General features: G+C 50.1%; 1 protein-coding gene across 1 annotated transcript in view; it reads left to right on the forward strand.

Moving 5' to 3' along the window:
- The first annotated feature begins 2,696 nt into the window (after positions 1–2,696).
- The window catches only part of ONECUT3 (one cut homeobox 3), an 82,466-nt gene continuing 62,825 nt past the window's right edge, over positions 2,697–22,337 (forward strand). Inside the window, exon 1 of the mRNA XM_073324147.1 lies at positions 2,697–3,714. Coding sequence (XP_073180248.1) covers positions 2,697–3,714 — 1,018 coding nt within the window. The remainder of the gene's footprint in view (positions 3,715–22,337) is intronic.

Below are 22,337 nucleotides of genomic sequence, written 5' to 3' on the forward strand. Positions count from 1 at the left end.
ACTGGAACTGTCTCAATATCAATTTAAATATTAACCAGAGGCTCCATGGAAGCTAAATTCTCTGTTCTTTTTTTTTTATCTGCTCTTTCTCTCTTTTTAGCCAAAGAATGTTCTCAGATTTCAATATTGCTTTTTCCCTAGAAAGGCGAGAGATGATATGTTGTTGTCTGCCCGTCTGGCTAGAGCTAAATGTCTGTGTTTTATTGTCTCTCACCCACTGTCTCCCTCTCTCTAAGATTCTATTGAATGCATGTGTCTGATCTGAATGTAAAGATCAGGAGTTTTTAAAGGGAGAGAGGTGTGGGAGTTGTTGCAATGTCTGTACAGTCCGTTGGTTCCTTCCAGTCTTTGATTTCCAGAGAGCAGTCTAGTTCTGCGGCGGAAATATTGTATTTTTAATTTTGCCAGCTATCGTGCTGTTGGTGGGGGTCACACATAAGAGTCTGTAATATTTTGCAAGTAAGTTTTAAAGATGATCAAAACACTGATTGGATCCGGAAAACCAATTGCCAGCCTGCCTTCCTGCCTTCCTGCCTTCCTGCCTTTCTTTCTTTCTTTCTTTCTTTCTTTCTTTCTTTCTTTCTTTCTTTCTTTCTTTCTTTCTTTCTTTCTTTCTTTCTTTCTTTCTTTCTTTCTTTCTTTCTTTCCCCACACACCCACTCTATCTATCTATCTATCTATCTATCTATCTATCTATCTATCTATCTATCTATCTATCTATCTATCCTTCCACACACCATCTATCTATCTATCTATCTATCTATCTATCTATCTATCTATCTATCTATCTATCTATCTATCTATCTATCTATCTATCTATCTATCTATCTATCTATCCTTCCACACACCATCTATCTATCTATCTATCTATCTATCTATCTATCTATCTATCTATCTATCTATCTATCTTCTCTTTCTTTCGTACAAGGCCAAAAACCCGATTACCCCTTGGATTCTGTGGCGCAAAGGCGTCAGGAACTCTGTCTGTAAGTAGTCTTGAGGAAGTCCGTAGGAATACTCACCTGAGTAAAATCACTGCTGTTTGCAGGTCGCCTGATGGTATGTGTGATATGCATGCACATTATACATGTGCGTGTCTGTCTATACATGTGCGTGCGTTGCAATCTCACACACAGACACACACCCCTGTGCAGTCGCCGGGCGCTTCCAGGTGAGCCTATGCCATGGCAGTCACCAGGGATTTCCTGACAGTCACATCCCAGTGCGGGTCACCACGTTCCCTAGCCGGTGCCCTGAGAGTGTGAACACCCCTTTCTGCCTCGGAGCGAAGCGGAGTGGCGCTAATTGGCAGGCCAGCCCGAAGAAGAATCCGGTGCCCACAGGTGCCCAGAGAACAGGAGGTGACCCGCTCCTTTCCCCCTGGCTTTCCCCAGGAAGCCTTTTGAGCTAACGACTCAGAGAGCCAGGAGGTATTTCTCCTCCCCTCTTCATGTGTAGCGATCGATACCTTTAGGGATCAGACCGGTTATGGGGACAGAGCCGAGACTGCCCGCGAGCCTGCAATCCCCAGAGGGCGAGCTTTAAGGGGGTGAATCTCTCTGCAGAAAAGCCCAGGTGGGACAATCCTCTTAGCCTGGGGTTGTCAGAGGGCACCACGGTGCGTGTTTTTCAACGCCTCCCCTTCCGCACCAGAGCCCCGCCCGCCGCCCCCGAAACACACGCAGGGAAAGAGACCATGAATGCATGTAGACACAGACCCACACACTGACAAACACACACACAAACGCACACACACATCTCTATGTAATTGCCTGCATAGCATCTATCGATCGATCGATCGATTTAGAAATTAGCTAACGTAAAAGCTATATATATGATATCCAGTTGAGTCTGTATGATCTATAACAAACAGGGAACGACGCTAACTAAAACGGTGCCCACAATTGTTAACTGGTTTTCTCCCCTGCACCTCCCTTTAGAATTATTTTTCCCTCCTCCCCCCTTTGCTTCCGGGCATTAACCATCGATTCATCGTGTGTGTGTGTGTGTTACACCAATGCAGCACGTGTGCAAACGGTCTCTTGGCGATCTACATTTTTCTATACGTTTCAAAGCCGATCCGGTCTCCTCTTTGACACACGGCTCCGGGTTTGCACTCAGACAGGCCTGGGCTTTGTTGCACACGGCGGCGGGGCGGGAGGCGAGGCATGAAGTGTGCATGGCTGGGGGGAGGAAGGGTAGAGCGCTAGGTGTCCAGGAAAGCAGAAGTTCATTTATTTTCCAATTGCACGTTGCCACCAAGTTATAGTTTCACCGGATGAGCTGGGAGGGAGAGAGGGGGGCTGGGGGGGGGGGAGGAGGAGAAGGGGGGGGCTGTGTGGCGAGCCAGGAGCTGCTGACGTCAGGCCCGGCTGGCTGTGAGATTGAGGCTGGCTGGGGCTCGGGGATTCAATGCGATCCGCAGCTTTCCCGGCGCCGGCCGCAGAGCGCGGAGAGCCCGGGCTGCCACTGCCAGCGGCCGGGGGAGAGCCCGGGCGAGCGGCGCGCACCCACTGAGGCCGGGCGTTGTATGGCGAGGGGGTGGGGGCGGGAGGGGGGGCAGCCCGGCGCGCGGGAGGGAGGCCAGGCGCCCCAGCAAACCATGCTGGATTGACTGCGAGCGGGGGGCGGGTCGATGGCTCTGAATTAAGCCGGGCAGCGCGGGCGGCGGCGGCGGCGGCGGGGGGGGGGCCAGCATGGAACTTACCATGGAGAGCCTGGGCAGCCTGCACGGGGTGCCCCACTCGCAGGCCGGGGAGCTGATGAGCCCTGCCCACGGCCGGCCGGCCGCCCACCGGAACCTGGTCCCCCACGGGCGGCCGGCCGTGGTGCCCAGCATGGCCTCGATCCTGGAAGGCGCCGGGGACTACCGGCCGGAGCACAGCCTGGGGGGCCCCCTGCACCCGGCCATGAGCATGGCGTGCGAGTCCCCCTCGGGCATGAGCCTGAGCAGCACCTACACCACCCTGACCCCGCTGCAGCACCTGCCCCCCATCTCCACCGTCTCGGACAAGTTCCACCACCCGCATCATCACCCGCACCAACGCCTGCCCGCCAGCGTCAGCGGCAGCTTCACCCTCATGCGGGACGAGAGGAGCCTCTCCTCCATGGGCAACCTCTACGGCCACTACCCCAAGGACATGCCGGCCATGGGGCAGCCCCTCTCCCCGCTGCCCAACGGCCTGGGCCCCTTGCACAACGCGCAGCAGCCGCTGGCCCCCTACGGCCCCGGGGGGCACCTGGCCAGCGAGAAGATGCTCTCCCCCAGCGGCTTCGACTCCCACGCGGCCATGCTCTCCCGGAGCGAGGAGCACCTAGCCCGGGGGCTGGGGGCTGGGGGCGCCGGCATGATGCCCCCTCTGAACGGCATGCACCCTCACGGGCACCACCACGGCCAGCCCAACGGCTCCCTGCTGGGCGAGCGGGAGAGGCAGGCGTCCGCCTCGGGCTCGCAGGCCGGCAGCTCCGGGCAGGTGGAGGAGATCAACACCAAGGAGGTGGCGCAGAGGATCACGGCGGAGCTGAAGCGGTACAGCATCCCCCAGGCCATCTTTGCCCAGAGGATCTTGTGCAGGTCTCAGGGCACCCTGTCCGACCTCCTGAGGAACCCCAAACCCTGGAGTAAGCTCAAGTCCGGCCGGGAGACCTTCCGGAGGATGTGGAAGTGGCTGCAGGAGCCTGAATTTCAGAGGATGTCGGCGCTGAGGCTCGCAGGTAGGGGGGCAGAGGGGGCGGGGGTGTTAGAGGCATGGGTCTGTGCAGGGGGGATTGCTGGCGGCACTAGAAACCCCGAAGGACCGGTGCGGGTCTGCACGGGCACCCTCTGCACGCGCAGCAGAGGTGTGACACATCGGTACACACATTGCAAAAATCCAATCCGTGCTTCTCTTTGGACACACACACACACACACGGTGTGCTCTCCTTTCAAGGCTCTGCACTGGGTAGCTGTATCCTTTATTTTTCCTCTCTCTCCCTCTCTTTGTGTGTGTGTTATCGGTTGTTTCAAGTCTTTAACAGATCGCATGAAAAGGAAATCATATTTATCATAAACCTCATCCTTTCCCCCTCCTCAAAATCCCTCCCTCCGACCAGTCTGAAATATAAAGATCCTAGGTCAAAGGGATCAGGGGTGCAGATCCTATAGGTTACTTAGACTCCTCTCTATCTATCTATCTATCTATCTATCTATCTATCTATCTATCTATCTATCTATCTATCTATCTATCTATCTATCTATCTATCTATCTATTCACATACACCCTATCTATCTATCTATCTATCTATCTATCTATCTATCTATCTATCTATCTATCTATTCACATACACCCCTTCTATCTATCTATCTATCCTCATACACCCCTTCTATCTATCTACCTATCTATCCTCAGACACCCTCTCTCTCTGTCTCTCTGTCTGTCTATCTATCTCTACCCAGCTATTTAGCTACCTACCTGCTTTTCTCAGCTTTTTTTGCTCCATTGGAAGGGCTTAATACTGAGCTGGATTCGCCACCCTAAATACATAGCGGTAAATCAGTTACCCCAGCCAGGTCTAAAAGGTCTGTATGCACAGAAACCCCCAAGGCCTGCTTCTTCATGCTGCTGAATGAGTCAAAACTCAGCTGTTCCCCTCCTCCCTCTCCTTCCCAATGGATCAATATGATAGCTCCTTCATTTTACAAATGGCACCGCCAATCAATTCTCTATCGCCCGGGCAATGATTTGCATTTGGGATCTATCTGACGCGGTCCTCTCCCAGTCTGGTTTTCTTTTGCAAGCAAAGGGGGCTTTGCTAGCAGGGAGATGCTGCTGTCTGGCTCTGAAACCGAGGGTACCCAAACCATCACGGCTCAGATGCTGACTCAGTCCTGACTGTATTTTAAATGAATGGACAGTCACCGAAAAATAAATGCACCCACACGGAAGCGGGAGGAAAGGCCTGGTTTTAGGACGGGGGGACAGGACACTTTGCCTCTTGCGCTCCAGGGCACTATAATACTGAACAGAGAGACCCCAGAGACCGAACTGTAAACTCTGAAGCATGTCTGTATACCCTGGGAGAGGTGGGGTCTGGTTCTCTGGGTTAAGATTTAGGTTAAACATTACGCTGATAGCATTTCTCCGCATTCCCCTCCCCACCACCACCCCCGCGAGAGTGAAACTCAGGAGTCCAGTCTAAAGCCCGGTGTGAATTTCATGATTATAAATATGGCTGTCTAGAAAAATACCTACACACGTTCTGTATAATATAGATCATACATGATGCATACAGCTAAACATACAGTCCCATGAAACGTGTATTATAACTGTATATGCATATTTATATGCATCATGTGTTATGTACATTATACACACACATTCTGTATACACACTCACACTCACACTCATAGTCGTTGTGTGTTTATAAATGATACAGTATGAAGGCAAAGTGTGGCTAAGTATTCCTCTCTGTTCTGCATACACATATATGTCTCCTTAGATATGTCAAGACAAACAGAGACAGTTTCTTTCTCTTCTGCTTGTGTGTCTGCATAACAGAACCGTGGGTTTTATGCTGTATGATCATTTATAATGCCACCTAAGCACAGATGCAATTCTCCTGTTGTTCGCATGGAATACAAGGTGAAATATATTTACCCAGATCGATTTCCTACATATGGAAACACAGTGATCTCTTTCATATATCCACAAGTAAGATGAAAACCTCCCTGTGTATCATCGACTTTCGCTTTCTCTCTTCGTTGTGTGGAGAGAACATTTTCCACAGGGGCTCGGGGTTCTCTGCAGTCTCAGGAGTATTTCTAGACATGCTGAAATAAGATGCCCTCGGCTGTGGCAGCCATGGGGATGCTATACACACCTGCACTCACCCCCCCTCCGCAACCCCCTCCCCCCGTTCTGTATACTCAATATTGCTTCTGACCATTTTATTTCCCCGTGTCCTGTAACCCACCTGCCTTGCTGCTAAGGGAACAGGGTTGCTTCATAGACTAGATAACAAGCAAGTCCTCTGGTCTGGACTTCAGAACCGCCAGACGCTGGGACTGGACTACAGGGGGGATAAATCATTGGAAACTGCCCGGTTCTGTTAGTTCCCTCTGAAGCACCTGGCACCGGCCACGGCCAGACAGGAGACTGGGCTAGATGGATCATGGGTCTGACCCAGTAGGGCCGTTCTTATGGATATTTTGTGTCTGGTGGGCTCAAAGGGGGTGGATTGGGTTATTGAAACAAAATTCCGCATGACCTGTGGGCCATCTAGTGTCAGTGTATCTGAGCTCCAAGCAGATCCTAACAGAGCCTGGGCGAATGGGATGAAGCACTCCCCACCTATAGCAAGATGTCTGGGGTTATTTATGGGGGGATAGTAGTATTCATATGTATTTAGTGTAATTCAGTTGCTCTTTAATTAGGGCAAGATAGTGGCATCCTTTAGTTCCAGTCGATGCCCTATTGAAAAGCAGTTAATAGAATGCAAATTGTTCCTGCCTTTACAAGGTTCTGGTAAATAAAGATTTAAACAGTGCCACAATTGGCTTTTTAAGTACCCCCGTTGTTCAGTCTAATTGAGCAGTTGGTTGTTTTATTTCTGACTCACCAAAATAAAAAAAAAAAAACAAATTCAAAGCTGGACGATTCAAGGGGGAGTCTGTGAGTAGACATATGGCCGTGGATTTTACCTAAAAGACTCAACAAAAACCCTCCACTAAATGAACTCACAATATTGTTGGGACATGGTCACTCTTTAGCGTTGTGTTCTGAAACCCTTTTCTGAATTTTGAGTTGAAATGAGGTTTCGAGTTCCTCTATAAACTTTGGGGGGGAACTAGGAGGTCATTTGCCCTGGGTGATTTTAATTGATTTAAATCAAAATCTGTTGGATACACGTTTAACGACCGTCTCTGTTGCATATATTAGAATATAGTCCTGCTCAAAGGAAAAGATGTGGTGCAAGATATGCAAAATGTTGCACTGGATTTTAAAATACCAGGTATGTTACATATATAATACAGCGAGAGGAAATGAGCACGTCTGTATTGCATGACTCAGAAATATCAAACATTTAAATATCAGGTATGTTACATACCTAAAATAAAACACACGAAAGAAGGGGGATTACAACCAAAATGCTTTGCTTTGAGCAGGGGGCTGGACTAGGTGACCTCCTGAGGTCCCTTCCAACCCTGATATTCTTTGAAAATCCTGCATCATAGTAAATGCCATGAGTTGTAAATATACACGACAATTCTAAGAAAGGGTTTTTTTTGTTTGTTTGTTTTTTTCGTGAAGGTTTTGGTTTGTTTCCAAATTAGCAGGAAAGTGCCATGTCGTTTAAGCAAACAAGTAAAACTCACTGGGTGTTTCTGGAAACTAGAATATGAAAATCGCAACCCAAAGGCGAAATGGAATGGCTCTCTTGCAAATGGCATTTGTCGATCAGCTAGGGAAGGGATTGTCTTTGTCTGCGTTTGGGGACACTCTGCCAGCGGATTTGGGGATGTGCAAGGGATCTGGGGAGAGCTTATTAACCAGTTCTAAAAAGGGTGAGACACGGAGTCGCTGAAAATGGCAGCCAGCGCGCGGCAGAGGCATTGTGTACTTAGAGGGCGAGGGTGTAATTTCAAAGGGCACCTTTCCCCTGCGCGTGATTTCAAAACGATGTTGGAATAATTGTCGGGCTCAAGAAAGGAAGGGCTGAAAGAGAGTTACTGATTTGGTACTTGTTTGGGTGGGGGGGAAAGAGAACCCAAGTTCCTATATGTCAAACGCTGGCTAGACAGATTAGACCGTGCACCAGGTATTGGGGGGGGGGGGGGGTATAAAAGAACACACCCATCTAGAGCTTCATTCTGCATTCCTAGTACTGCCAAAGTTCCCATGGAGGCCAGTGGGGCTTAGCGTGACTACCTATGCGTGTATGTTACGGGCACATGAGTGTGCAAAGGCAGGAGCAGGGATCGTGCCCGCTGAGCGGGAGATCGACCTGCGGTGGAGAAGCACGTCCCCCCGCCCCCAGGGGTTGTTTCCGTTTCTACGGATTTCCCCCGTGTTTTCTGGTCGGTCGGTCGGTTGGCCGTGAGGTTGTTTTATTCTTTTGTTCAGCAGTAGTGACTTTTGTCCCTCCTGGCTTTGCTTCCCCCGAGGCTGATCTGCATATCGTCTGCATGCGCCTGGCACACATTACCCTGATTGCCTCTAAAAAGCGCCATTATATGGCAAGAGGACTTGGTCGGGGGGAGGGGGCGGCACGCCAATCGATGCCTTCGAGTTACTGTCCCCAGTTCATCACCGGCACCCCCGCCCCATTGCGTTTGTTTAACGGCCTTCAAATATTGTTTAAATCGCCGCTCCAGAGCACACCTACATTGGGGGGGGGGGGGGGCTGTGACATTGAATCACACGTGGCTGAGAGCTGCGAGCTACAGGGTATAGAAAATCAACAGCGGAGCCAAAGTACAAAGCAACAGACATTGCACCGGGCTGGGGAAATTGCAAACAGGGGATCGAGATATTCCAGATCCCGGGGGGTAGGCAGCGAGGCCCCTTCGAGCCGGGACACACGAGGCGCTTGGGAATCTCTATTTCCCCTCTGCCCCGGGCCAGAGCTCAGCGCGACCCGACAGCCTCCCCCTCGCCCCCCGGGGTGGCCGCGGACCCCGGGCCGAGGGGCGAGCCGGGTGCTTGGGGCGAGACCCGCAATCGGGGCAGGGCGGGAAGGCAGCAAGGAACGAATGTGGCGGGGTTCAGGCACCGATCTGTCGCCTGCCACTTGTAGCTAAAGGGAAGAAAGACCCAACTGAGCACAGCAACCCAAGGAGAAAGGAGGGAGTTAGATGTGGGCGGAGAGTGGGAGGCAGAAGGAAAGAAGGGTAGATGGAGAGTTGGGGTGTGCCTTGGTGGTGACAGAGGGAGGCACAGATGGTGTGCATTGGCGGTGACAGACAGATGCAGGGTGGGGTGTGCATTGGTGGTGACAGAGGGAGGCACAGTGGGGTGTGTCTTGGTGGTGACAGAGGGAGGCACAGATGGTGTGCATTGGCGGTGACAGACAGATGCAGGGTGGGGTGTGCATTGGTGGTGACAGAGGGAGGCACAGTGGGGTGTGTCTTGGTGGTGACAGAGGGAGGCACAGATGGTGTGCATTGGCGGTGACAGACAGATGCAGGGTGGGGTGTGCATTGGTGGTGACAGAGGGAGGCACAGTGGGGTGTGTCTTGGTGGTGACAGAGGGAGGCACAGATGGTGTGCATTGGTGGTGACAGACAGATGCAGGGTGGGGTGTGCATTGGCGGTGGCAGAGGGTGGCACAGGGGGTGTATTCGTGGTGTGAGAAAGACACAGTGGGGTGTGTTCTGCTGGTGACAGAGGGTGGCACAGGGGGTGTCTTGGTGGTGACAGAGGGAGGCAGAGTGGGGTGTGTTGGTGGCGGTGACAGAGGGAGGCTTAGTGGGGTATATGTTAGTGGTGGTCACAGAGGGGCGCCTAGAAGGGTGTGTTTTGGTGGTGGTGACGGAGGGAGGCAGAGTGGGGTGTGTATTGGTGGTGACAGAGGGAGGCAGAGTGGGTTGTCTATTGGTTGTGACAGGCACATGCAGGGGGTTGTCTACTGATGGTGACAGACAGGTGCAAAGTGGTGTGTATTTTGGTGGTGACAGAGGGAAGCACAGTGGGTTGTGTCTTGGTGCTGACAGGGAGGCAAAGCGGGGTGTGTACTGGTGGTGACAGGGGGAGGCGCAGTTGAGGGTGTGATGGTGGTGACAGAGACAGGTGTAGTGGGGTGTGTGTTGGTGATGACTGACAGAGGCACAGTAGGATGCGTATTGGTGGTGACACCCTGAGGCACAATGGGATGTGTATTGGTGGTGACAGATGCAGTCACAATGAGATGTTTACTGGTTGTGACGGAGGGAGGCACAGTGGGATGTATGTTGGTGGTAACAAAAGGAGCCACAGTGGGGTGTGTATTGGTGACAGAGGGAGGCAGAGTGGGGTGTTTATTGGTCGTGACAGAGGGAGGCAGAGTGGGGTGTTTTGGTCGTGACAGGGGGAGGCAGAGTGGGGTGTTTATTGGACGTGGCAGGGGGAGGCAGAGTGGGGTGTTTATTGGTCGTGACAGAGGGAGGCAGAGTGGGGTGTTTTGGTCGTGACAGAGGGAGGCAGAGTGGGGTGTTTTGGTCGTGACAGAGGGAGGCAGAGTGGGGTGTTTATTGGACGTGGCAGGGGGAGGCAGAGTGGGGTGTTTTGGTCGTGACAGAGGGAGGCAGAGTGGGGTGTTTATTGGACGTGGCAGGGGGAGGCAGAGTGGGGTGTTTATTGGTCGTGACAGAGGGAGGCAGAGTGGGGTGTTTTGGTCGTGACAGAGGGAGGCAGAGTGGGGTGTTTTGGTCGTGACAGAGGGAGGCAGAGTGGGGTGTTTTGGTCGTGACAGGGGGAGGCAGAGTGGGGTGTTTATTGGTCGTGATGGAGAGAGACACAGTGGGGTCTGGGGTGTGTTGGTGTTGATAGATGGGGTGGATGGGGATAGATAGATAGGGAGAGAGAGAGAGAGAGAGAGAGAGAGAGAGAGAGAGAGAGAGAGAGAGATGGGAGGAGACAATTTACCCAATACAAATAGTGAACGAAGGGGAAGGACGGGCGAGCCGGACACAGACCCTGGGAGTCACCCAGCCCCGGGGAAGTGCGTGAAACCGGCCCCTTTAACGCCTCCCCAGCAGAAGGAAGCTGCGCCGGGGGTTTCCATCTACCAGGCCTCTCCCTCCAGACCTGCCCCGCGCCCGCCGCCGGGGGACCAGTCCCCGGGAAGGGAAGGGGGCTCTGCCATTTGGGGGGAGCGGGAGCTTTGCAGCGAGCGGGGCAGGCCCTGGGCCGGGTTCAGGAGTCCATCCTGGTGTATGAGTTAGAGTCAGTAAATAGAAGATCAATAAACAAGCTGGGCCGCCTATAAAATGTCTGTTGGTGCCTTTCTCTTCTTTCCACTCCAGTTCCCCCTTCAGGCCGCAGCGCCTGGCCAATGTGGAAGCATTAATTATCCAGCCGGGCTCGAACACATCCCTGGTCCCAGCCGCGGCTCCCAGCGCCAGCCGGGGGGTTTGTTTGGCTTGCGGGGGAGCCAGCTTGCCAGGTTCGTCTCCACTGCCAAAGCAGGTTGGACTCCTGGCCAGAGCGACTGGAGGAGAGGTGGCTCGGGGTGTGTGTGTCTAGCTGCGGCTGTTCCCCCCCGCCCCATGGGTGGTCGGTTTCTTTTAGCCCGATGGACACTTCGCTCGCCTGCCCATCCATCTCTACCTCTGCCTGTCTCGTGGAAATCTTCCCCCCGAAAGACCCCTTTCAAACTTCTGTCTTCTCTACCTCTCCGCACTTCCCTGCCTCGGTCAGATTCAGACTCTGCTTAGGAAGAGAGGGGTGGGGGATAAGGGGAGAGTGGGACCCTGGGTAGTCCTGGGGGTAGGTGCATGTGTTCTGGGCATGGATGCCTTGGGTGTACCCCCACACAGCCACCCTGGCACTCACCTGCCTCGGGGCACACAGAGAGAAACACACATGCACAAAGAGCAGGGCTCCCAGATACAACCGCCCAAGCGCTCACACACAGGTATAGCGCAGTTCCACAGAGACACAAGTCCACCCCCCTCCTCCAGAAGCAGATTCACTTGCAACAGACCCACAAAGACGCGGAGCCTAAGACCCAAGGATACAGACACACACAGAGGCTGAGCAGTGTGGAAGTTCTCTCTGTTGGGCATACGTGTGTACTTTCTGAGTGTGCACATATGGATGTGTATGTGAATATGTGCGCATGTGTGCGTGTGTAAGAGAGAAAAGGTGGGGGTGGTAATACCCTTATATTGGACCAGCTTCTGCTGGTGAAAGAGACAAGCTGCAAGGCTTGAGGAAGATGTAATCTCTGTCGCCAACAGAAGTTGGTCCAATAAAGACATGCCATCCCCCGCCTTGTCTCTCTCAGATCCTGGGACCAACACTGCGAACAACGTGAGTCGAGACGGTAAGAAGAAACATTTCCGTAAGTGTAAACGAAATGTGAACATTCGTGCAGGCCAGCACGGAACAGACACGGAGAAGAATGTTACGCACAGAGAACACGTGTGTGCGCGCGTGCCTTTGTGTGTGCACTTGCAGGTGTGAATCCGAGTTGTGCAGCATGGCAATTGTAGGATGGTTTCATCAGGGTACATTTGGAAATGTATTCTGTGGGAAAACCTCAAGTGAATTTTCCAGGTCATCCTTAATGAACGTCCAGACGACATGGCATTTTCTCTGTGCATTTGTTTCGATCTTTAGAACCCAAATGTCAAGCTCTGGGGGCGCCTTCTAATGTTTAAAACAATCCGAAAATCAAGTTAGGCGGAACCACCAAAATCCACAGCTGGCTCCCGGTGTGATCATAATTCACTCCCACCCCATCCCTGCATTACACCACCCCTATGAAATTAACAACCCTCCTCATCCCGTCCGCTCCTCGAATGCTATCCTGTCATGTATGTTCTATTTGTCACACATGTTACAGGAAAATATATTTGAGAGCGGAGATTACTTTATACCGAGGTCAGGCCTTATACCCCTCTGCCCCACGGAGCCGGTTGTTTTAGGGATGGTCAGTTGGACTGTATGGGCGTGGCAGGAGGGAAACAAGTACAAGTAGTTATTGGGCTAGATCCGCACCTGGTGTGAGTTAACAGACTTATTCTGGTTTACACGGCCTGAGGCTCTGGCAGGAAATAGCTACGTCCCCTCTCAAAAGGGCCCCACCCCATCTGTCTGGACCCACGGATGATACCGATGTCCAACATCCGGGGGCTTCCCGAGACTAAACGTGGGCACTGTGTGTTGTGGCCAATGGGGAATCTCCCCCTGGCTATTGTATCAAGACCCCCCCTCTGAAGGGATCCGATCTTACACCGAGAGGGACTCGAACCCAGCATGCCCTTGGCAATAGATTCCTTGGGAGGGGCCCTTCTGCATTGGGATGGAAAGGAAGAAAACCTGGACCCTGGCCGATGGATTAATTTGCTTTGAAGCCGCTCAGAGGTTCCGGGTCTGGAGATAAGTCCCAGGAGACGGATGGGTGAGCAGAGGGTGGGGGCTCTGATGCTGCGACGAACCAGAATGAGAGGAGATGTTCACACGTGCTCACCTCCCACAGTCTGTCTGAACCCCCTTCGCCGGGGATCGCCTTAGGGGCGCAGCTCTGCACGGGGCCCACGGCAGGAGGCAGGGCCCTCGCTCCTGTAACCGAGCCTCCAAAGGCGAACTGGAGAACTGGGGCCCCTGTGCGCTGGAGATTAGCAGTGGCGGGCAGGTCGCCCAGCTAAGGTGCCAGGGGAGGGGGCTTTCCAACAACCCAAGGGTGGGGGGGGGGAAAGGTCTCGCAGTTGAAAGCACCCCTAGTGCCGAAGCCGAAGCCCATGGAAGTAACCGGGGTTCTGTCAGGACATCCGCACAGAGGGCAGTGGCCAGTGTTAACCTCCGTGTGGATGGACGTCTGTGTCCACAGATGACTGTGTAGGTCGGGCAGTGTGTCTCCAATAACCGGGGCCTCTGCTCCCCTCCGCCCCTCACAGGCACACAGAGTCAGGCCCTTAGCTGCTCGTCTTTTGTCCTGTAGTTCTTCGCTACAGCTGCATTTCCCAGTCACACACCTCCCCCCAGGATGCCCCTCTGGGGGCAGGGGGTGGGGGGCAGGGTGCTCAGCAGGAAGGCCAGAAGCAGCCCCCGGCCCATAAGAACCACCAGTGGTTCCTTAAAGAGCAAGGAAGCTTCTGCCTTTGATCTCAGCCACAGATGCCTTCCCACTTGCCTGTTTCAGTGCCCAGTAGAGAGCTAGGCAGGGCCGAAGCCTGTAAATAGCCATAAGCAGTGTGGAGGAGCGGCCTAATCCACACTGGGGTGTTTTCCATGCAGCATATTTAACATTTCCGAAAAAAAATATCTTCCCCCCCCATACACACTTTATGTATCATCTGTCTGTCCACTTACACATGGATCAATCGATCTCTCTAGCCCCATACACATCTATCTATCTATCTATCTATCTATCTATCTATCTATCTATCTATCTATCTATCTATCTATCTATCTATCTATGACAGGTTTCAGAGTAACAGCCGTGTTAGTCTGTATTCGCAAAAAGAAAAGGAGAACTTGGGGCACCTTAGAGACTAACCAATTTATTTGAGCATAAGCTTTCATCTATCTATCCCCATCCACCCCTTCTATCTATCTATCTATCTATCTATCTATCTATCTATCTATCTATCTATCTATCTATCTATCTATCTATCTATCAGTTACTTACTCATTTAGTTAACTCGCTCAACGCCTCAGTGGTCTTAGCTGGACCCTGTTGAAAACCCCAAATCTAATCATTCGCCTTCATCTCTTTCTCTCCCCCTCTGGGATCTATCTCATTGTGTGTCCGCAGAAGTACTAATGTAGCAGTCCGTGGTCACACCAACTCCCCCAGGCCCAGTTACAAGCACGCTCAGGGCGTGGGCTGGGCTGGGCTGGGCTGGGGGGCAGCGGAGAAAGGCACCCCCGAGCTTGTTGTCCCCGGGGCTGGTCTCCGGTTCGGCTGGCGCTGGGTGCTGGTGGCTTCCATTGGCCGACCCAGCCCTGGCCGCACTGTGCGTTGTGGGGGAGCGGATCACAGAGCTGGTTTGAACTGACGCTGTATCGATCCCCAGCCCGGGCTTTGCCTTTCTGTTGGTAAGGCAGCTCCTCCCGCCCCCTCTCCACTCCCTGCCCCAAACCACCCCAGCCACAGCCTCAACTGGCATCAAAAGGCCTGAAGTCCCAAACCACTGCTTATTACACAGCTAGCCCGGGATGTGCCAGACATCAAAATACAGACAGGCCAGGGAAATTTATAGACTCCTGCAGTGGACTCATTAAGGAATGTGGGATTCCTTTGCCTTGGGAGGGGGAAAATAACAGAGGTCAGTAACACAGAGAGAGAGATTTACATTTATGTCTCTGCTAAAATTTAGCTAGCTAGCTGATCTGTATTGGTGACGGTTGATAGACCACCATGTATATGTATCATTACATATAGATATGGATTGTATGTAGTAAGGTGTTATTCGCTTGTAAGCATCGTATAACGAAAGATCTAGGCATGTGTGAAGGATAGTTTCATATCAAACGACAGGTCTCTGATCTCCCCTCTCCCTCCCCCTATTGCTCAGAAGCCAAAGTGTCACAAGTCTAAAAGCAGAAGCGATTTCTCTCTCCAGGTAGGGATGTTTCCCCGGCACTGCTCTCTAGCAAAGAGCAAAAGCCTCTCTGCGGTGGGTTTGTTTGTAAGCCACGCGAAATGAAACCACGAGTGACGGAACCTAAACGCTGGCCGGACTCCGAGTTGGGCATCAAGCAGCAGGAGCAGATATGGACAGACACCCGTTCGACCCCCCACACATCTGGGAGTGGAGGAAAGAAAACGCTGGTTTAACAGGGCAAGTAAATCCGTAGCTGAAAAGGGGGGAATAAGGAGCGAGGCAGAAAGAGATTATACTTCAGGGTGTCTACCATTTTACCGGGGGGGGGCACAATTTTAAAGCAAACTCATAAATCAAATACATTTCCAATTCAATATCTCTCCGTCAGCTCCCCCCTCTCTCCATATGCATCTATGGAGCGAGAGAATTGGAAATGTATTTTACGTCTGCGTTATATTTTACTTTTGGGCTTCCTCGTAAAACTAGAATTTGCTCCGTATTCTGTCTGTATGCCTGTTCACAAATACCCATTCATATCTAGGTAGAGTCATGCCGATGTTACTGTCTCTGCAATTTGATGTGGAAGGATAGTTTTGAAATACAATAGGTCAATACAATGCATTTCCGATGCCATCACAGTTCCTATCATTTCCAGTTTGGTTTGTTTTTCTGTGGGCAGGTTTGGTGGTTACAGGCAGGTATCGGTCATGTCACGGCGGCCCTTTGCTTCTCTGCGATAGGGAGTTTCAGGGGGGCTGGAACAATTTGTAGAGTGGGGGTGCTGAGAGCCATTGAACCCTGGATGTGATAGAAACCATTTCAAGCCAGGAGGTGCGGCAGCACCCCCGGGACCCCGAGTTCCAGCACCTATGGGTGATTTACCAGAAAAGCATCAAAGCCATTCTGGCTAAAGATTTATTAATAGACCCAGAAATAGAAAATTCACTTGCGATTATTATTGCGGGGGGGGGGGGGGAAAGTCAATAACACGGTTGTTTCCGTTGAGCTACACAATCAGTCCACCGTCTCCTTATTTATTTGTCCTTAACTTGAATTAGCGCTCAGCTAATAAATCATCGGGCGTTTTCTCTCCCGCTCCTATGAGATGCACTTGCACGCAAGAAATCAAAAAAGGCTTTCTAAACCATCTGATCTGCAGATCGGATTTATGAGCAAGTCAATAGGGTTTTTTGTTAAAATGCCAGTGCTGGAAAGAGATAGTCCGGGCTTTTTATTGGGTTCTCTTTATTGTCCCGGTTTCTTTTTAAGAGGGTGGTTTTGAAGTTGATGATACTGAATAATACTTGAAAAAAATTAAATTCGATATATTGACAGGTCATATTCGCAAATCATTAGCGAGCCATCGAAATGTGCGTATTACAGAAATATACACTGGCGGTGTGCGTTTATACAAAACTTAGATCTCCTACTTACATGCAGCATAGTTCCTTCTCATATATGCATGTGAATTGGATCACATGATATGGTGTAGGCCTCTATGAAAGCGAAGTACTGTGTACATATTAAAACGGTGTGTGTGCAAACTATGTAATTATATCTAGGTAACTATCTATTAAACTCATATATTGTGAAGTATATATAATTATATATGGCACATGCCATTAAATCATGTATATACCCATACACGTATATACTCGCTCTCTCTCTCTCTGTGTTTTATACTCTCGGGAATGGCATTGATTTTGTTTATGTATACATATTCCTTCAGTAGCCTACGGTACATTCATGCGCGTTTACCATAAAATAGACATAGCCAGGGGAAGCGGTTAGTCTGTCAAGGGAGAGAAGCCTGCTTCTATTAAAGGAAATACTTTACTTAGCATATTTCAAAGAAAGAACGTGGAAAACGTGAGTTAAGAAAGAAAGAAAGAAAGAAAGAAAGAAAGAAAGAAAGAAAGAAAGAAAGAAAGAAAGAAAGAAAGAAAGAAAGAAAGAAAGAAAGAAAAGCAAGCAATATTCACGGACCTCCCTCTGGTAACACTCTGATGCATGTCTACTTCCTGCTTCACTTTAGCCCAGCGGGATCTTTACCCGAGCTCACGAATGATATATAATACGACATAATAACCCCCTTTTCAAAATGCTCCGTTCACCTCTGGGCTTGCCGCAGCAACGTCGTGGGTGGGCGATTGTCAGCACCACAAAGCAACACACACGCACAGCGCGGGGAAAAAAAACCACCAACTCCCAGCCAGGAAAAGCCGGTACTTGGGGAAACTGAGTAACGTTAACACGAGCCTATTGCGCGCACACTCACACGCGCCATGTGGGCACGCGTGTGCGCACAGACAGACCGCCGCCACCTCGACCCAGCACACGACCGGGCTCCCCCAGGAAACACGAGCGAGGCTCTCGACCCCAGCGGGCTTCCCACGGGAAACACTTGTGTGTCCGCAGTTGAAAGTTGTGGCACGGTTGGCTACACGTGTGTGTAAGGGCTGGTGACGCGGGGGGCGTTTGCACGGGAATTGAAAGGAATTGTGCGTGTGATCTGTGTGTGTGATACATAGATTTAGATCAAATATTCCACATGACCAGTTATTGCACACACGAGAGTGCGTGTGTGTGTGTGAGGGGGACGAGCTAATGCACGCAGAGCGATACATATTTCGAATTTCGCTTTTAATTAACGGTGGCCTCCGATCAATATTTCCAAAAGGGCGTCAATTTCTGTGCTGTATCCTACAGGCTCCGCCAGCTGGGAGAGGAGGGGGGGCCCCGAGGGGCTCTGCCCGCTTTGACAGACCAGGGGGGTTGCCTGCACTTTCCCACCGGGAAGACTGGCAAAAAAGACTGACCCTGCAGCTGAAAAACCCCCAGCACACCCTGTTGGCGTGTGTCCTCCGGCTTACACACCAACAAACCAGCACACAGAGTAAGAAAGGAATAAGCAGCTACTCCGATTACCGTGTGAACCCAACTACTCCTGAAATATTGGAGTCGATGGCCCTAAAGAGGCCCCCCCCCCTACACCACTTCCTGTGCTCTAGGAGGGTAATGTTCACTCCTATTTTCTCTAATCCAGTCCCTTTTGGGTTTGGGATTTCACCAGCCGAGCCCCAGAAAGCCGCTCTTACATTTCCTACCCCGGAGCCCCTTCCCGCTGCGCGCGAAGGAGCCGTCCGCGCAGGCGGAGGGGGGTGTTTTTGAAAAGATATTTGACTCATTGAAAACGGAGAAAAACACCTGTTTTGATCGAATGCCGGTGTAAACGAGTCTCCCAGTATCATCCGGATAGCGAGGGCGCAGTTACCCAATTCGTGTGTATGGAATCTCGGATTGCTACCGGCTGGCCAAGCAAAACGTAAACGGTGGGGTTGCAACAGATTTTCAAATACCAAGCGCTTCTGTATGTTAGACATTTTAGTTTGAGATGGGGCGTGTATATATGTAAAACACACACCACAGACCATTCAGTGGGTTGAAAATATATTTCTCACATATACACACACGTTTATATATATATATATATATATATTTAAACGTGTGTGTATTGTGTGTATATGTGAGATATATATAAATTACATATATACATAAATTATATATATATAATTTTATATATATCACATATACACACACACGTTTTAATATATATATGTAAACGTGTGTGTGTATATGTGAGATATATATTATATATTTGCAACCCATTATATATATGGCATTTATATAGATCTAGACACACACTTTTTTTTTTTATCGTAACAGGTCCATTACCCCAGAAATATATTCTTGTCCTTTTATAGATTTTTTATTATAATTCTATATTGAAATATGGGCTTCATCGCACAGGTGTGTAAAAATGTGATCGCTATATGTAAGCGGATTAAGGTATTCTGTAATATAATTCTAATTAATATAATTCATGCCATTTTCCTATTTCCCGGTGCAATTCTTTATGCATCACACGCCCCCCCCCACACCCCCCCGAGCTACGTCGCAGTGTACCCCGGTAGCCCCAGAACTGTGTTCCGACTCTGTATCATTCCACCCCGCCGCTGAACTTTTGATCGAAATAAGCTCAGCCAAAAAGGAACCGGGCTCTTCGGGAATCGCTTCATTAGGCCTTTTCTTCATTAGCTGACGCTGCACTGGAGAGCCCAAGGTTTTATGCGCCCCTAATAAACGCAAGCCCGGGTCCTGGGCTGATGGCGGGATTTCCCCCGGCTTTCTGGACGTTTTAATTTGGCGGCTCTGGAGGGAAAAGGTCGCTGGGCGGCGTGAAATATTTAATCCACTTTCCAAAAAAGAAAGGAAGGCGAGATTTGCCAAAGCGAAGCGGAGGTAACCGGGGCGCGGGGATCTGCTGCTGAGCCGCAGCAAGCGCGCACGGTGGGAAACGTTTCGCTCCTGTTTCCTCGCTCGTGCCATTTACAAGATGCCGGAATAAGCCCCAAGATTTTAAATCTGCCGATTGCAAACCCGAGAGTCCCCGAGCCTGAAAAAACCAATTCACCCACATCGCACTTTTCTATTTTCTTTCTTTCTTTCACCCACTCCCCTTGCAGCTGTGGTGGCTGATTTCTTCAGGGAAATAATAACGAGCAATATTCGCTGGTGTTTTTTTAAAACGATTTTCAAGCGGATATGGATCCATTTCGCCCCGATGCCGGTCTCGGAAGAATAAAATACTGAAATCTGCTCCTTTTCCTGCCCACTGCTGTGGAAATAGACCGATCAGACCCGTAGAAATGTTGGAACATAATTCACCATAACTGATAAATAATTAAGAGCGAAACCTCTTTATTTAGACTGGGTCAGTCTCGCCGGAGGATTCGCCCTACATTTCCCTTCAAGTAAACACACCGTAGGTCGGATCCAGAGCCGCGAATCTGCCCCCAGGTTTTTCTGTACATTTTATCTTGTTAGTTTCAAACTCCCGTCTTCCAGGGCCAAAGTATTTTCTGTTTGCTGATCACAGTGGCCAGAAGGAGCCCAATAAAAGCTACTGTGAGTTAAATATTAAATTTCCCCCCCCCCCTACAAGGAAATCGGCTCAATCCCCCTAAAAATAATCTGATCTCAAGCCTTTTCTTCCCCTCAGCCTGATGTGTGTTGGTTTAAATTAGAATCCACGCTATGCTTTTTCAAATGTCATTGTTTCCTGAGAAGACTGGTGGTATTCCCCTGCTTTGGTATTAATCTGAAAACCCAAATATTCCACCCAAAACTTTCATCTCGTTGGTCACATTTATTTGAAGCAGCCCTTTCATTTACTGCTTGTCTCAAAAAGGAAACACATTCCCAAAATGTGCCAGAAAAGTGGATCCGAATTCTCCACATTGTATTAAAGTCAATGCAGATTGTTTTGTGCTGCGTCATTTTGGGGTGCAGATTTTTACAGGTTGTTTGGCTTTGTGTGGTTGTGAGGTTTATTTTATTTTATTTTCACCGATTGCCACTGAAACCTTAAGGGAGAGATAACAGAGAAGAGAAAACTCTCTGAGTGACCTTTGAATCAATTTGAAAAAGCTCATTTAACTGATAAGTCTTGAAAGCCCCAGAACTAATTTGAAAATACGTCTATTAAAACCCCATTGCTGGTGCCTAAATACTGGTGTGGAAGAGTTGCAAGGCAGACTTCCTGGGGTCTGGGGATATCTGTGAACAGCTTTAAGCAATGGTCAACAAAGAAATTGCTTCATGGCATGACAAATTATGAGGCTTAAAAAGAACAGTCCCTCCCTCCCCCCACCCCAGCTATCATGGAAAGGGAGGTAGATTTGCAGGGCGAGGAGCATTTCCCTAGCATAACCATCGAATCAAAAGCGACAGAGGCTGGAATCGCAGACAGAATATTGGATTTTTCTCTTGAAAACAAGTCCAATATTTTCTCGTTTTGTTCAGTTCAAACAGCGAGGCAGGAGAGTCTGAGGTTCTCAGTATGGGAAGCAGTGGCCTGAAGAAGAGGTGGGGGCTCTGGGTTGGAGCTTTTCGTTATTTTCATATGGCTTTATCTCGCATGATCCGGGTTTGGTTGGGAAACGTGGCTACCCGAGCAGCCGGGGATAACGGACAAAACAGGGTTATGTCGTCGTTATGTTTCCTGCATGGTGCCAGCCCTGACTGGGCAAACAGGTTTTACTCATGCGAGCAGCCTCCTGGACTTTAACAGCAATTGTCAAATTCAGGTCGGTTGTTAACTCTTAGGACCAGGGACTCTCACACTGTGTCTGTGCGGCACTTGGCATAATGGGCCCCTGATCCTGACTGCAATCCACTGTCATCCAAATAACACATAGGGATAAAGGTTGCGGGATGGCATCTATCTGCTGCAAGAGGAAAATGCAGGACTTTTGCCAAGACCAGCCCTTTGATTCTGGCCTGTGGGTGGTTTGCTGGTCAAAATAGAATCATAGAATCATAGAATATCAGGGTTGGAAGGGACCCCTGAAGGTCATCTAGTCCAACCCCCTGCTCGAAGCAGGACCAATTCCCAGTTAAATCCCAGTTAAAATGCCCTTTTAGTTTTGGTCTGGCAGGAGAAGTGATATGGCGGGGCAGTGCTATGGACGGGACTGCAAGAAGGAGTTTTGGTCCTTGTTGATTTCGAAACACCCACTACAGTAGTGAGCTGGGAGGGAGATAAGGACTTGAGACAACAGGAGAGGACCAGGAGATGAAGCTTTCTCAGGACAGGCCCAAGATTGTGCAATGAACTCCCCCAGGAACTAAGGATCATCACAAACCTCAGCACCTTCTGCTCCACAGGCCAGACCTTTGTTTGATCTTGCCTTTTCTAACATAAATATATAGCAATGTGTATGTACACACCTATCCACCTACCTATAGATATATATAATCCAAACCAAAACACTGCCCGGCAAACCCTTGTCCCCCTGGGGAGAGGAGGAGAGAACAAACATGTGACAGATCTTAGGCACATTGCTTTTTGTTATGGCTCAGATACTATGTGCTCTAATAAATTGGTTAGTCCCTAAGGTGCCACAAGTCCTCCTTTTCTTTTTGCGAATACAGACTAACACGGCTGTTACTCTGAAACCTATGTGTGATGAGTGTGGTATAAGAACTGACAGAATAGACTAGAACTAGGAGGGGGCGGTCTACTGAGCCGCGCACAGGTTT

The sequence above is a fragment of the Lepidochelys kempii genome, chromosome 25 (assembly GCF_965140285.1).
Source record: "Lepidochelys kempii isolate rLepKem1 chromosome 25, rLepKem1.hap1, whole genome shotgun sequence".
Taxonomy (NCBI): Eukaryota; Metazoa; Chordata; order Testudines; family Cheloniidae; genus Lepidochelys; species Lepidochelys kempii.